At 31.0% G+C, this 13,873-nt stretch overlaps 2 protein-coding genes across 6 annotated transcripts; one reads left to right on the top strand and one right to left on the bottom strand.

Annotated features, from left to right (window-relative positions):
* The first annotated feature begins 425 nt into the window (after positions 1 to 425).
* LOC107921435 (cytokinin riboside 5'-monophosphate phosphoribohydrolase LOG5) lies at positions 426 to 2,179 on the top strand. Of its 2 annotated transcripts, none has more exons than XM_016851287.2 (7): positions 426 to 824; positions 917 to 1,014; positions 1,106 to 1,136; positions 1,221 to 1,320; positions 1,418 to 1,467; positions 1,571 to 1,714; positions 1,800 to 2,179. In XM_016851287.2, the coding sequence occupies exons 1-7, from the start codon at positions 705 to 707 to the stop codon at positions 1,896 to 1,898; spliced, it is 642 nt and encodes a 213-aa protein (XP_016706776.1). In that variant the 5' UTR covers positions 426 to 704; the 3' UTR covers positions 1,899 to 2,179. The 2 variants fall into 2 exon arrangements, with proteins under 2 accessions (XP_016706776.1, XP_016706774.1); XM_016851285.2 differs by having other exon boundaries at positions 541 to 824; positions 1,397 to 1,467.
* A 2,436-nt stretch (positions 2,180 to 4,615) lies between these two features.
* Positions 4,616 to 7,591, bottom strand: LOC107922669 (protein translocase subunit SecA). Of its 4 annotated transcripts, none has more exons than XR_001691400.2 (5): positions 6,848 to 7,417; positions 6,318 to 6,403; positions 5,770 to 5,873; positions 5,150 to 5,255; positions 4,616 to 5,078 (listed from the first exon to the last, which is right to left on the bottom strand). XR_001691400.2 is itself a non-coding variant. In XM_041087201.1 (5 exons), the coding sequence occupies exons 3-5, from the start codon at positions 6,343 to 6,345 to the stop codon at positions 4,959 to 4,961; spliced, it is 252 nt and encodes an 83-aa protein (XP_040943135.1). In that variant the 5' UTR covers positions 6,346 to 6,403; positions 6,848 to 7,422; positions 7,514 to 7,591; the 3' UTR covers positions 4,616 to 4,958. The 4 variants fall into 4 exon arrangements, 2 of the variants coding, with proteins under 2 accessions (XP_040943135.1, XP_016708290.1); XM_041087201.1 differs by lacking the exon at positions 5,150 to 5,255 and adding an exon at positions 7,514 to 7,591 and having other exon boundaries at positions 6,848 to 7,422; XR_001691399.2 differs by lacking the exon at positions 5,150 to 5,255 and having other exon boundaries at positions 5,770 to 5,931.
* Between the last annotated feature and the right edge of the window lie 6,282 nt (positions 7,592 to 13,873).

Below are 13,873 nucleotides of genomic sequence, written 5' to 3'. Positions count from 1 at the left end.
GAAAAAGGGCACAAAATCTAGGCTCCGTACAGTAAGATTAAATAAAGAAAAGACGTAGTTAATCTGGTAGCCTATACATTTGTTGACATGCATGCAGGGCTTTACTGTATAGCTAGGACAAAATAATGACATACTTTTTAGTAATTAGAGTGGGCGATGTCCATTTTCTGTTTACAAGGAATGGTGATCCAAGCATGCCGTGCTGAGAACAGGGGAACACTTACCAATGCCCGAAGGCAAGCAGGACTGATCTATATAGCTAGCGCCCTGCCCTGCGCCGATGAAATAAGATAGCCATTACATTGCCCTTTGGTATTTGTTGGAACTGAATTATTTGCTATTATTACTTCTGGTGTTGGGCTTGAAAGTTGAAAAGGAAAAGTTGTAACCAATGGATGAGGAGGGGGGGGGGAGAAAAAAGGAGTATCCTGTCGGAGAATTTGGTAAAGCAAAACATTCGGGGTTTGATACTCACGTGGCACGACAGGATTCCACGGGTAACAAGATTATTATCGAAACCATTACTACTACAACTTGTGGGGAGATGCTATAAATGGTGTAGTTCCATATTCCTCTTTTGGTACTGGGTCCTCCTTTTGATATGCCCCCAAGAATCTTTGTAAATACTCCATAGCTTTTCCCTTTCAGTTAAACCATCATATAGGAATAATACACACCCAAAGCCGGGAAAAAAAAGAGGAGAGATGGAGGAGAATAAAGCAGTGAAATCCAGCAGGTTCAAAAGGGTTTGTGTGTTTTGTGGAAGCAGCTCCGGTAAGCGAAACTGCTACCGTGATGCTGCACTTGAGCTTGGAAAAGAACTGGTATTATTCCATTCTTCAATGCCGCCTTCTTAATTTCTGTCTCTGTTTTGTTTAAAAAACGTACTAAACCTCCTTTAATTTCTTGGCTCAAGGTCTCTAGGAGGTTGGATCTTGTTTATGGTGGAGGAAGTGTGGGGTTAATGGGTTTGGTTTCTCAGGAAGTCCATCGAGGTGGTGGTCATGTTTTAGGGTACCAAACCCAGTACATGCATATATTGACTAATTAATTTCTTCTTCACTTACTGGATTCATTTGTTGATTTTCTTTTATTTTATCCGCAGAATTATCCCCAAAACTCTGATGAGCAAAGAGGTGGTGATCTCTACACCCTCTCCTGTATTGGTTAAGTCCCTTTGGGAAATGATGCATAAATATGGATTTGTTTTGGTTAAGCAGATAACAGGGGAAACGGTAGGAGAGGTCAAACCTGTCACGGACATGCACCAAAGGAAAGCTGAAATGGCACGCCATTCTGACTGTTTCATCGCCTTACCAGGTCTCTCTCATGAAAACCTAATTATATTATTATTACTATGCCTATTGCCTATGTAATTTTATTAATCACTTAACAGGTGGATATGGAACCCTTGAAGAGTTATTAGAAGTCATAACATGGGCCCAGCTAGGAATCCACGACAAACCTGTAAAAGCCATTTCATGTCTCATCATGATGATGAATCTCTTGACTTGTAACAGTTTTTCAAATAACCAATTAACTCTCTTTTTTTTTCATATCATGACCTCAGGTCGGGTTGATTAACGTGGATGGCTATTATAATTATCTGCTTACCTTCTTGGACAAAGCCGTGGATGATGGCTTTATTAAACCACCACAACGTCATATCGTCGTCTCTGCTCCCACCGCAACAGAACTTGTCCAAAAACTTGAGGTGGGTTTTCAATGTTTCCTTGTAGCATAAATTCTAATATTTCTGCTCCAAGAATTTGGGATAATGTTCTTTTTTGTTGGGATAGGAATACGTGCCAATGCATGACGGAGTTGTTGCTAAGGCAAGTTGGGAGGCTGAACAATTGGAGCTCAACTCTTCTTTGCAAACTGAAATTGCTTGTTAATTTCTCTTTTCTAATTTTATATGATTTTTCTGCAAATGTAAGTATTCAACTGGCTAGGTTTACCCTGCGGATGAGTAGCAAGTGCTGGGGATGGTAATTTCATTGTCATATGCTCACTCTGTAAAAGTAGCAAGGGAAAGAACACCAAAAAGAGGCAGCTTTTTTATTCTCTTTTCCGAGTCTGTTGTTAGTGTTGGCTGTGCTGATAAGATAACCTCTTGTTTCATTGTTGAAGTTTGGTGGTAATGATTCAATAATGGAGTGCTTTTCTTCTTGTTTAATTTCATGTGCAATCAGTCCTTCAAAAATCATGGACCCAAAAGAAAATCTTTGCTGAATAAAGAATACTGGAAAGACAGGGGTCTATACACTGTAGTACTTCCAGTATATCAGGACTGGAGTGGTGGGAATAAAAGAAAAGCTTGGCAAAGCTATGATATATTTATTTATTTGCTTAAATTGTTATCCATACTTTTACCTTTTGCTTTTCCTGGGTTTACCCGTCAAGAGAGAATACTGACAAGGAATGATGATGAGTGGCCTGACAAATAGCTAAAGAAAATCATGGCGGCTTAACAAACCTCGAAAGGGCACGTTGAGGACTCCATTTTCCAATTCCACACTCTGGGTTTTGAAAAATCATGCTATTCATTTAGATTAATATTCAGAAGAAAAAAGAAAATGGATCGCATTCAAGATTTGGATATTGAGTTTGTTAGAACTATAAAATAACTATCAAATAAAATTTAATAAATCAATCAAGATTTGTCACGTCAAATTATTAATAATAAATCAATAACAAAATTAGATGCGAAAGCAGAAACGTATCTAAATTCATCAATTTCTTGAAATTTACAGATCTTAGAATTTTGATCTTCCAAATTAGCACACAAGTAATCTGGAAAAGAATGTGGCTCCCTCTCTTTTCTAAAGATGGGATATTAAAAAAGTTATCTTATTATATTTGGGGACCATAACCCTAAAATATAACTTTAACACCCTAATTTTTAATTAATCTATCATCAATTAAAAATTAGTTAGCAGAGTATCTACGCATATTTGATTCATACTTTATTTAATAATTAAAGTCTAATAAATTTTAACTAAATTAGATCACTTTTAATTTGTACTAACCTATTATGATAATAAATAATAACATATATTACACTTATTATATATATATATAATATTCATATTCTTCAACATAAATATCCTTATGATATGGCATCTTACAGGATTAGGTTGGGTTGGGCACCACTACTTAAATCCTTGTCCCAACTCTTCATATCCTCATTGTACGTCAAAACTTTTTCACTTCCATCTTTTATTTATATAAGATTTTACACCCAAAAGGGTTACATGCTTTTGCCCTAAGTAAAATTAACAAACAAACGATTGTATAAATACTGAATTTTGATGTTTGGTATGTTATCATTCATTTACATGCTACTATATATGAAGCTTAAGGTTTAAATTATCTTTTAAATTCTGAATTTGGTAATTATTTTTATATTTGGATTTAATTTTTTTTCAAATTAAGTCTTCAACTCAATAATTATTTTCATATTAGAGTTTGGATTTTTTTCTTTAAAAACTCTAAAATTCAAACTATAATATTAAAATAATAGTTAAGTTTATAAACTAATTTGAACCAGAAAAATGTTCAAACTTAACAGCACGTTTGGTTCGCTGTATTGGAATAGAGGCATAATGGAATAGAGACGTAATGGGATAGAGGTGTAATGGATTAGAGGTGTAATAGCAAATCAATTGTTTGGTTGAATGTAATAGAATAGAGGCGTAATAGTATTATTGTGTTTGGTTGAATGGAATAGAGGTGTAATAGCATAATGGAAAAAACTAAAATGACTAGAATACCCTTAGCATAAATTTGTTTTGGTAAATGATTATTGTTATTGTTATTTAAATTTTAATAAGATTATTAATATCAATAATAAATAATTTAATCATATTTAAACATAATTATTATTAAATATATTATAATTAAAATATAATTTAATAAAATTCTTAATAATTAATATTCTTATATGAATTTACTGAAATCATAATATATGATACTATAAAATATAAATTAACATATTTATTATTAAATATATTATAATTAAAATATATAATTTAATAAAATTCTTAATAATTAATATTCTTATATGAATTTACCCAAATCATAATATATGATGCTATAAAATATAAATTAACATAATTATTATTAGGTATATTGTAATTAAAATATATATAATTTAATAAAATTCTTAATATAATTATTCTTATATTAATTTACTAAAATCATAATATATAATAATATAAAAAAATATTTAATCTCATTTATTATTTTTAAACCGCAATACAAATTTAATGTGCTAAAACATCATTAGTAAATCAAATAATTTAATTATTCTACAAAAAAAATTAGAAGTAATAAATAACTTGACATTTACATATTTTGCATAAATATAATATTCAAATATTAACAAACATACCCTAAATTAAATTTCATGTATAATTTTAAAATTTATCCCAAAGATTTAGTGTACTTCTTGACCTGAACTTGACAATTAAGTTTATTTTAGTACTTGTATATTTTTTGTCCACTTTAATAATTGAACTTGACAATTAGATATATTTTAATCTTTGAACTTGAAATATATAAAATTTTATTGACATAACACTTTAATAATTGAACTTGACAATTAGATATATTTTAATATTTGAACTTGAAATATATAAAATTTTATTGACATAACACTTTAAGATTATCTCACATTTTTAAATTTGGACGGAATATAAATTCATAGTCAAAATAGACCTATTTGTAAAGTTAGATACTAAAGTAGACCCCAACAACATATAAGTATCAAAACGAAACTAGCTCACAAAGCGAAACTTCTTATGAAAGAAGATAAACAAATTGTGCTACTTGAAGGGAACAACACTGGCACTGGAAAAACATTCCGTGGTTGAGGACATAAAATCTCTTAAGCACTGCGTCCAGGTTATGAGCTACTCACAGCAACACAGATCGCTGGGAAATAGTGTGCCAAATTACCTTTTGTATCTCTTCTTGGAACCACATGGACAAGGAGCATTACGGCTCATTTCTCCACTCTTTACCATATTAAACTTGGCAAGATCCAATGGTGTTGAACCCATTAGCTTTTGCACCTGCAAAAGATAAAAAAAATAAAACGAATGACATTTCCAATGGAGAAAGAGAGAGATGCATAAACTAATACTTGTCATTGATGTTTTAAACTGTGGGAGAAACATTCATCCGAACTCAAATGCGAATTTCAGCAACTGAAGATGAATGAAGGCAGACATCTCAGTCTTTTAAGCAATCTGGCATTGAACCAAAAAAGCATAACGCAGATCAGCAGACCAAACATCTGTAACTCTATGTTAGTTCGACTCTTTCTTTTCCTTTATGCATCCATGTTTGATGCAAGTCTGGGACCAGAATGAATATAGGGAGATAATCCTCTAAAAATCCTCCAAATACATTAAAAAAATTGGACAAAAAATGAACATAACACACCCGTGTCAAACATATATATCAGACACTCAAACTATAGTTTGAACAACAAGATATACAATCATCATTTTGACTCAGATAATAAGCATAACTAACTCCCCTACCTTCTTAGACAAATATCTTACTTATCTTTCAAATAGCTCATCCTACATTCAACATCATATTCACCGAGCAGCAGCCAAAAGACAAAAATACATTAACTTAGAGAATTTAAGATCAGACAAATTGAGCAATAAGCATAAATACACTAGCTCATACATTTTAATCATTCAACATATGATCAGCAAAAACATAACTGAAAAAAACCAGTGGTGAACCTACCTCAGCAAAGTTCTTTGGCATCGGTTTGCCTTCCTCTTTCAGCTTAACCATCTTCTTATGAACTTCTTTAGCCCATGTGAACTTCGCAAGCGCATTCTCAACATCTAATAAGGTACATCTAATAAGTTAGATGTTATCCCTTTCTCACTCTTAAAGGTACATCTAGTGAAAAGAAAAGTTCAAAACAAATTAAATTGAAGAGAGCTTCAACCAAACTGCTTCTTTTAATGCCTAACACCTTAACAAAAAGTATGCCTAGGCACACCAAGCAAGCGCCTAATCAAATGCACCTTGTCCAAAAATATCCAAAGCACTTAATCAACTTTGTCTTATCTACTGTTAGGTAAAGGTAGCCTTCAAGAAGGTAACATAGGTTAATTCTTGTTTAAGTTTTATTGATTGTTGTAAATGTTGTATAAACATACAAACAATTTACCTGTAAAGAAAAGCACTCCTACAGACGCCAGTGAAACCATAGTACAAGTAAAGTATAAAGAATTCCAAGTTCACTGTTCAAAAATGAAGAAAAAGGGTATCAATGTTTATACCTTTACAGCTCGCCAATGATCTAAACATTCCCGATGTACATATTTTGATGTTCCTTTGCACTTGCAAGGAGCAATAAAATCTCTACCTGAGGAAAACAATTGCACATTGAACTAGTTATTAGCACAAGTTCCTTCAAACAACACCCTTAGCAACAAAAATTAAGTTTTCTTTTTTTCATAATTATTAAACATTATTGTGTAGGATGACCAAAAAAATTTACTGCGAAGGAATTATTTAAAATAAAAAAAAGGGAATTGAAAATAATTAAATTGCTATTTTTATCTTCCCTAATTTTGTTTAATAATCCAATCAGTTCGGTCGCCAAACGAAAAAATTGAACCCGTTATACTAGAGTGACGTACATAGTTGGATTTTGAAGGAAAAAACAGACCAGAGTTTTTTCGAGAGGAAGGCTTAAAATATGCAAAGTGATCGTGATTCATAGCACAATCGATGAAACCAATTTTTTAAAATTTCTTTAAAAAAGGAAGTTAAATTTGAGGAAATAGGGTTTAAAAGTAGAACATACCGTCGGTTTCGAGGCAAATTCGACACTGAATTTGATCGGCTGGACCGGCCTCGAGGTCGATCTCGTTGGGGTTGGTGTCGGTGGGGGAGCCATGAGAGGCAATTCCTTCGATTGATCGCTCATTGTCGATTAACAAATAAACAGAGGAAATAGCCATTTTCGATAATAATAATTAATTTATAGAGAGAAAAAGGAGCAATCTTGAATTTCTCTCCTCTGATTCTTGAAGCTGATATTGGTATCTTTTTTATGGTTCTTCCAGCGGAATTTTAACATCAGTAATGAAGGGAAAAAGGGAAATAAGGAAGGGAAATAATAAGGAAAAAAGGGAAACGCGGAGATGGAAAGGAAAGAAGAAGATGAAGCTGAGGGCAAAAAATGAAAAGGGAAAAAAAATACTCCCGTGGAATGGATTGGCTATTCAGCGGTGAAGGAAGGGAATGCCTATTCAGCGTTTTCCCGTAATAGAACCTGAATGGATTCGGGCTGTATTACCATTACAGCCAACCAAACTAATGTTTGGTGGTGGGCCCACTGATTTGGGGAATGCATTCCTATTCTCCAAACCAAACATGCTGTAAAAATAATTACCAAATTCAAAATTTAACTTTAAAAAAAAAATCAAACAAAAATACTTTCAAATCCATACCATATGTCAACACATACTTTTTGGTTTTGTGAAGCAATGTCTTGGTGGGATGCGATGGAGGATATTCAATGGGGGTAATGAAGAATGCATCCCCATCTGATAAGTGTGACTCATCAATATTTAAGACAGTCGACCTGTGTTTCAATAAAAAATTTAAGCCTATTTGTTAAGCTTAGACTTGACTCGACCCAACTAAAAAAATGAACTTAAAATTTTGTCGAATCGGATCGAATAAAAAGTATTAAAATACGGGCCTGGCCTTACCCACCCGTATTAATTTTGTTATATTATTTTTTATATAATTTAAAAAAAATATAATACATAAAAATACTAAAAACATTAAAATAAATGTTTCTCAATAATTTGAAAATAAAAAAAAAGTATATATACTTAAATAACATTAAGATAGGTGCAACTTAACAATCAAATGCCTCTAAAATAGTAATAAAATTAACAATGACAAAAAGTTATACAATATCCAAACAATAACAACAAAATAGTAGCAACATGGTAGTGAAATGGTAGTAGTGAGAAAAAAAAAGCAAGATAAGTACAAAAAAGCAACAATTTTTTTTTGTATATTCAGGCTGGGCCAGGCTTAGGCAAAAAAAGCCTTACTCGAGGCCAGACTCGTTTTCTAAACAGAGCTTGTACAAACCCAAATTTGCCCGGCCCGATATAAATATTAAAACCCAAATATAAAAATTATATATATAATAAAAGTCCAATAATATCAGTCCATATAACAAACAAAAATAAACTAAGCCCAAACCCGATTACAAAATCCAAATACCCAATGAACCCAATGAACTAAGCCCAATTAAGCCAACCCCAGCCCAAATTAGCCTAACCCAAACCCGATTACAACAGAAAGGGAAACCCTAAAGCGCTATCTGCCCTAGTCGTCGTGCGCCCAACAGCTTCTATCACCGCCCTCCACGTCACCGTACGGCTTCCATACACCTGCAGAAAACCAACAGCACACAAAGAAGCAGAAAGAAAAAAACAAAAATAGCGAAAAGAATGACAAATTTGATTTTTTTTTCTTTTTATTATTATTCTGTATTTTTCTTTCGGTATATAAACGGATTGTAACTCGTTTCAAAAAAAAAGGGAGAAGAACGGATGTAAAAATCGAGAGATTGAATGTAAAAAAAAAATTCACGAAATCAATACAAAAAAAGAGAGATTAAAGGTAGATCTCGATTTCTTTTTTTCGTCGATTTTCATTTTCCTCTTTTACTTTTTTTAATATACAACGCGAATAAGTTAAAAGGGTGAGAGTATATACTTCTGTGATCCCGCTGTCGTTCTCGTCGATTTCGTGGATACGGGAGAGGCTAGGTTTGGTTTTGGCCTGAGAACGGCACTGGAGGGGCAGCCTTGGGGACTGATTTCAGTCGGTTTGTAAACTGACACAGGGTTCTTATTTTAGGGTTATGAGGGGGTTTTATATAGTGCGTAAAACGGCACCGTTTAGGGCCTATTTCAGTGGCCCTAAAACGGTGTCGTATTGGTTGATTAACCCCAGCAACCCGCGCGATGGCCGACCCGGGGAAGGATCCGCGCGTTTTGACCTCTGTTGGGCGATTTGTGCAAATGGTCCTTTCATTTTTGTGGCGTGTTCAAATCGATCCTTTTCATTCTTTCTAATTTTGCTCTGCATTTTCGTTGATTGTTTCATCTCAACCCAGCTTGCAACGCTGCATTTTGGAGAAGCAGGATATTTCCTAATCAGGCCCCCATGTAATTCGAGTATTGCAGCATGATCCTCCACCTTGTTTTTAATCTCATTGTTTCCCGTTAATTATATTTTAATTATGATTTAATCCTTTTATTAGTCAGCTTATTAATTAATTTACTGTTATTACTACTATTATTATTAGCATCATTGTGGTTTTCTTCTTATCTATTATATATATATATATTGTTTTATTTTTATTTTTGTGTTACGTTATTTATTTATTCATTTTCTTTGTATATTGCCCTTATTTTAAATATATATGCTATATGTAATTTAAATTTTTATATGGCATGTTTTAAATTATTTTTATTTGCCATTATTTATCTATTTTAAACCTTTATATATAATATATGTTTATATATATATCACTTTATATATGTTATTTTAAAATTTTGTTTAATTTTAAATTGTTTTAATTCCAATTTTCTCTTTTATAGATTATATTAAACCTTTTATTTATTATTTTAACCTAACTTATAAGACTAATTATTTTAAGTTACTTTATATATTATTTATTTTAAGTTATTTTACATATTACTTATTTTAAAATTAACCTATACTATTCGCTTTAAATTGATTTATGTTCACTATTTAAAATATGTTTACATATGTTGTTTGTTTAATTTTATCATCTATTTTAATTCTTTTGCATGCCTATTTTTAAATTTTATTTTATTATACATTTAATTTATTTCAACTCTTATATATATATTATTTATATTAAGTTTTTCATCCCATATGTATTATTTATTTAAATTAATATATGTATATTATTGATTTTTAATTCATCAGCTTTTAAATGTTAATATTTACATGTAACCATTGCTCTTATATATACAGTACTATTGTTTGTTTGTATTATTTGATTGTTTGTATTCATTAGTATATATTTTGGCTTACGAATTATCATTTCACGTCATCCATTATCAATCCATCACACTTTATTCGTTTAAAAGGTTACGTCAAATATCGTTTAAATATCACAATCGTTTATTCAAAAACTTTCAAGATAACGCAAAGTTCGGTATTTGGGATCTTCGAAAGAATTGAGCCCTAACGTATTGGGTTCCAATTTTCCTTGTCGAATCTAAATAATCGAGTTTATTCTTTAATCAAAACACACAAATAAAAAGCTCATTCTCAAGAATTCAATACGTTGTATCCTAACGCATTGAATATGACATATTGTTTTCTCGAGACGAGGATTCTTCTAACAAATGAAAATAAATGCAATATTTGATATTTAGGAATTTTGTGAAATCGAACCTTAACTTACTGGGTTTTGATTTTCTCATTTGACCCAAATAATTAGATATCCTTCTCAAAATGCATAAGTTTTAAAAGTCAAAAGATAAACTTAACTTTGAGGATTTAAAATGTTGCACTCTAACTTACTGAATGTGACAATTTATTTCTTTGAAATGAGTGAGCCTCATCATTCAATTCATTTTATTCAAAATTTCTTTTCAAAGGATCGTATTTTAAAATCTTTTCAAATTCTCGATACCAAGACATTAAACAATTAATTCGGTACCAATTTTGGGTGTTACGAGGGTGCTAACCCTTCCTCATGCGTAACCGACTCCCGAACCTATTTTCTCAAAATTCGTAGACCTAAAATCGTTTTTCAAGGTGATCCGATCACACCTCATTAAAAGATCTGTGGCGACTCTAATTTTTTCATTTTAATAAGTTGACAACTATTTTTTTTGTTTTTCAAAAAAAGTGGCTTCGACAAGGCTCATTTTTTTGCCCAAGCTCATTTTTCGGGCCTATATTTTTATCCAAATCCTCCCACTTTTTAGGTGGTCCGGCCCATAGACAGGTCTACTGGACCTCCAATTCACTAAGGAACTCTCGCTACAATATTAATGTCTCTTCTTTAAGTAAAAAAAAAGTTTAATATAACATTTGGTATATGAACTTGACACTTTTTCCTAATTTAGTACCCAAACTTGACACTTCTTAATTTGGTACATAAACTTGACAATTTTTTAAAAGTTGGTATTTAGTCTTTTCTAGCGTCCAATTTGAAACCTCAACTTGACTCTTTTTCCTAATTTGGTATCTAATCTTCTATTTTTGTTCGATTTGGTATTTGAACTTGACAAACGTTTACAAATTACTCCAATATACTAACAATGTTATTTTTTTTATGAGGTAGCAAAAATAATCAATGTATGACCGACACATGACAAATGATATGATTTTTTTTTCATTTATATGTTCAATTACTTTTAGTGTTATTTATTTAATCAATTATTTTATAAATTGAAAATAGTGAATTTCTTTTAATTTTTGTTTAAATTTTTTTCTTATTTAATATTAATTCGTTAAGCATAGCTCAATACCTATTTTTTAACATTAATTGCCTTTAATACTGACAATATTTTTGTAGCATAACAAAAAAAAATTGTTAGTGTTTTGCGTAATTTATATAACATTTTATAAATTTATGTATCAAATTGAACCTAAAAAATAGCTTAGGTACCAAACTAGGGGAAAAATACCAAGTTCAAGTACCAAATTGGGCCTAAAAAAGTTTAGGTACCAAATTAGGAAAAAGTGTCAAGTTAAAGTACCAAATTTGACAAAAAAAAAGTGTAACGACTCGATAGTCAATGGTGTCAGAAAATGTATTTTTGAGACTCCATTTCTGTAAATTGGATTCGTAAATATTTATTAAAAATATTTAGGAAGCTATTTGTGTGGTTAATTAGGTTTTGGTTAGGTGAATTTACATGAATTAAGAGTAATCAGGAATAAGGACTAAATTGCATATACGGTGAAAGTTGAATTATAGATTAAAAAAATTAAGGACCAAAGAAGCAATTATACCATTGCTTATAAATGAGGCCGCATGAGCTTTAAAACATGTGAAAATTTATTATATATATTATAAAATAAACCTTAAATGTTAAAGTAATTATATTTTATTATTATATAATATATTATATTATTATAATAAAACAAATAAATAAAAAAGAAAAAGGAAATAGAAAAAGAAAGAAAGAAACAGAGAAAGTCAAACAAAACACGGAGAAAAAGAAAGAAAAGAAAGAAGGAAAAATTAGGGTTTCAAAGTTCTAAGCTCAATTGGTTAGTCAATTTAGTCCTTTTTCTTGTAATTTTTATGTTTTTAGAATTCTGGTATTAAATACTACCCGACCCAATTTTAGTATTAGGGATTAAATTGATAGATTTTTAAGTTAGAAATAAAAAAGGATTGAATTGTAGAATAAATTGTAAATTTTGAGTAATAGGGACTAAATTGAGAAAAATTTGAAATTTAAGAATTTAAGTGAAATCAAGGAGTTAAATCTAGTCTAAAGTGGAATTTGTATGAAAATATAAGATTGATTGTGAAGAAATAAAATTAGTCTCGATTTAGGGACTAAATTGGAATTTAGGAAAATATTGAGTAAAAATTAAAATATTAAATATGAGATTGAATTGTGTTGTATTGATGAATTTTAATTGTTTTAATTCCGTAACTAATGTCGTACCGAAACCCTCGACTAAAAAGGGAAAAGATAAAGTCGACAAGGAATAGCTCAGAATTTCTGATTTGTATTTCTATCATCCGAAACTAGTTATTAATTGTTGTATTTATGATTTAATGCATATGGTAAGTGTTGAGGTGAGTATTTGACACTTTAACATTGAATTGAATTCAAAGTTGATTGAATTGATTGAATTAATATATATATATTATGAATATATTGATTATTTGAATTGAAATAAATATTAACGTGAAATTTGAATATTGGATATTTGTTGTATTTGGAAAGTGAATTGAAACCCTATTAACTGTATCGGGCTGAGTCGGATATAGATGGCACGCCATAGGATTGGAAGAGTTCAGGGATTACTTCGACTTCGAGTCGATGAGACACTGGGTGTCAATTTACTACTTCGGATTAATTCGATGAGGCACTGAGTGCCAATTTACTTCGGTTTAGCTGATGAGACACTAGGTGTCAACTTATTACTTCGAATTATCCGATGAGGCACTGGGTGCCAAACTGGTGTGTTTTAGTTAGATCCATGTATCGGTCCGAGTTCGAGTAGTGTTAATAGGGGTAAATGAACAATAAAGTTTTATAATTGGTATTGAAATGGAATGTTATGATAAATGGAAGTGAAATAGTGAATTGAAAATAGATTATGAAATATGTTGCAAATACATGGAATATATACGTTATATACTCATGAGTTGAATGTGGAATGGATATTGCAAATGTATAATGAAATGTGAAATAAATTATGAAAAGCTATTTATATAGTAAGTATGAGAATTGAGATATTGTGAAACAAATGGAATATGATATGATTGTTATAGTATTTAAATATTAATAAGTGTGTATATTTCAAATGTATAACTGTAATTTCTTATTTTAATTATTCGGATTATAGAAATACCACTGAGTTTTACTCGGCGTACGGTTTTGTTTTCCATGCGCAGGTTAAGTACTAAGTTTTGATCGCCGATTCAGCACCCAACAACGGTCCCAAACTCAAACGTGATGTTTTTCCTTTTGTGTTGGCATGTACCTAGGGCGTCTACATATTAATCATTTTGTGGGTTGATTATAATAAGATTATAAGTTAATACTGGATGGTTATATACATT

This window comes from Gossypium hirsutum, chromosome D01, assembly GCF_007990345.1.
Source record: "Gossypium hirsutum isolate 1008001.06 chromosome D01, Gossypium_hirsutum_v2.1, whole genome shotgun sequence".
Taxonomy (NCBI): Eukaryota; Viridiplantae; Streptophyta; class Magnoliopsida; order Malvales; family Malvaceae; genus Gossypium; species Gossypium hirsutum.
The sequence above is the reverse complement of the archived record's forward strand: the minus strand, read 5'-3'. Positions and strand labels throughout refer to the sequence as shown.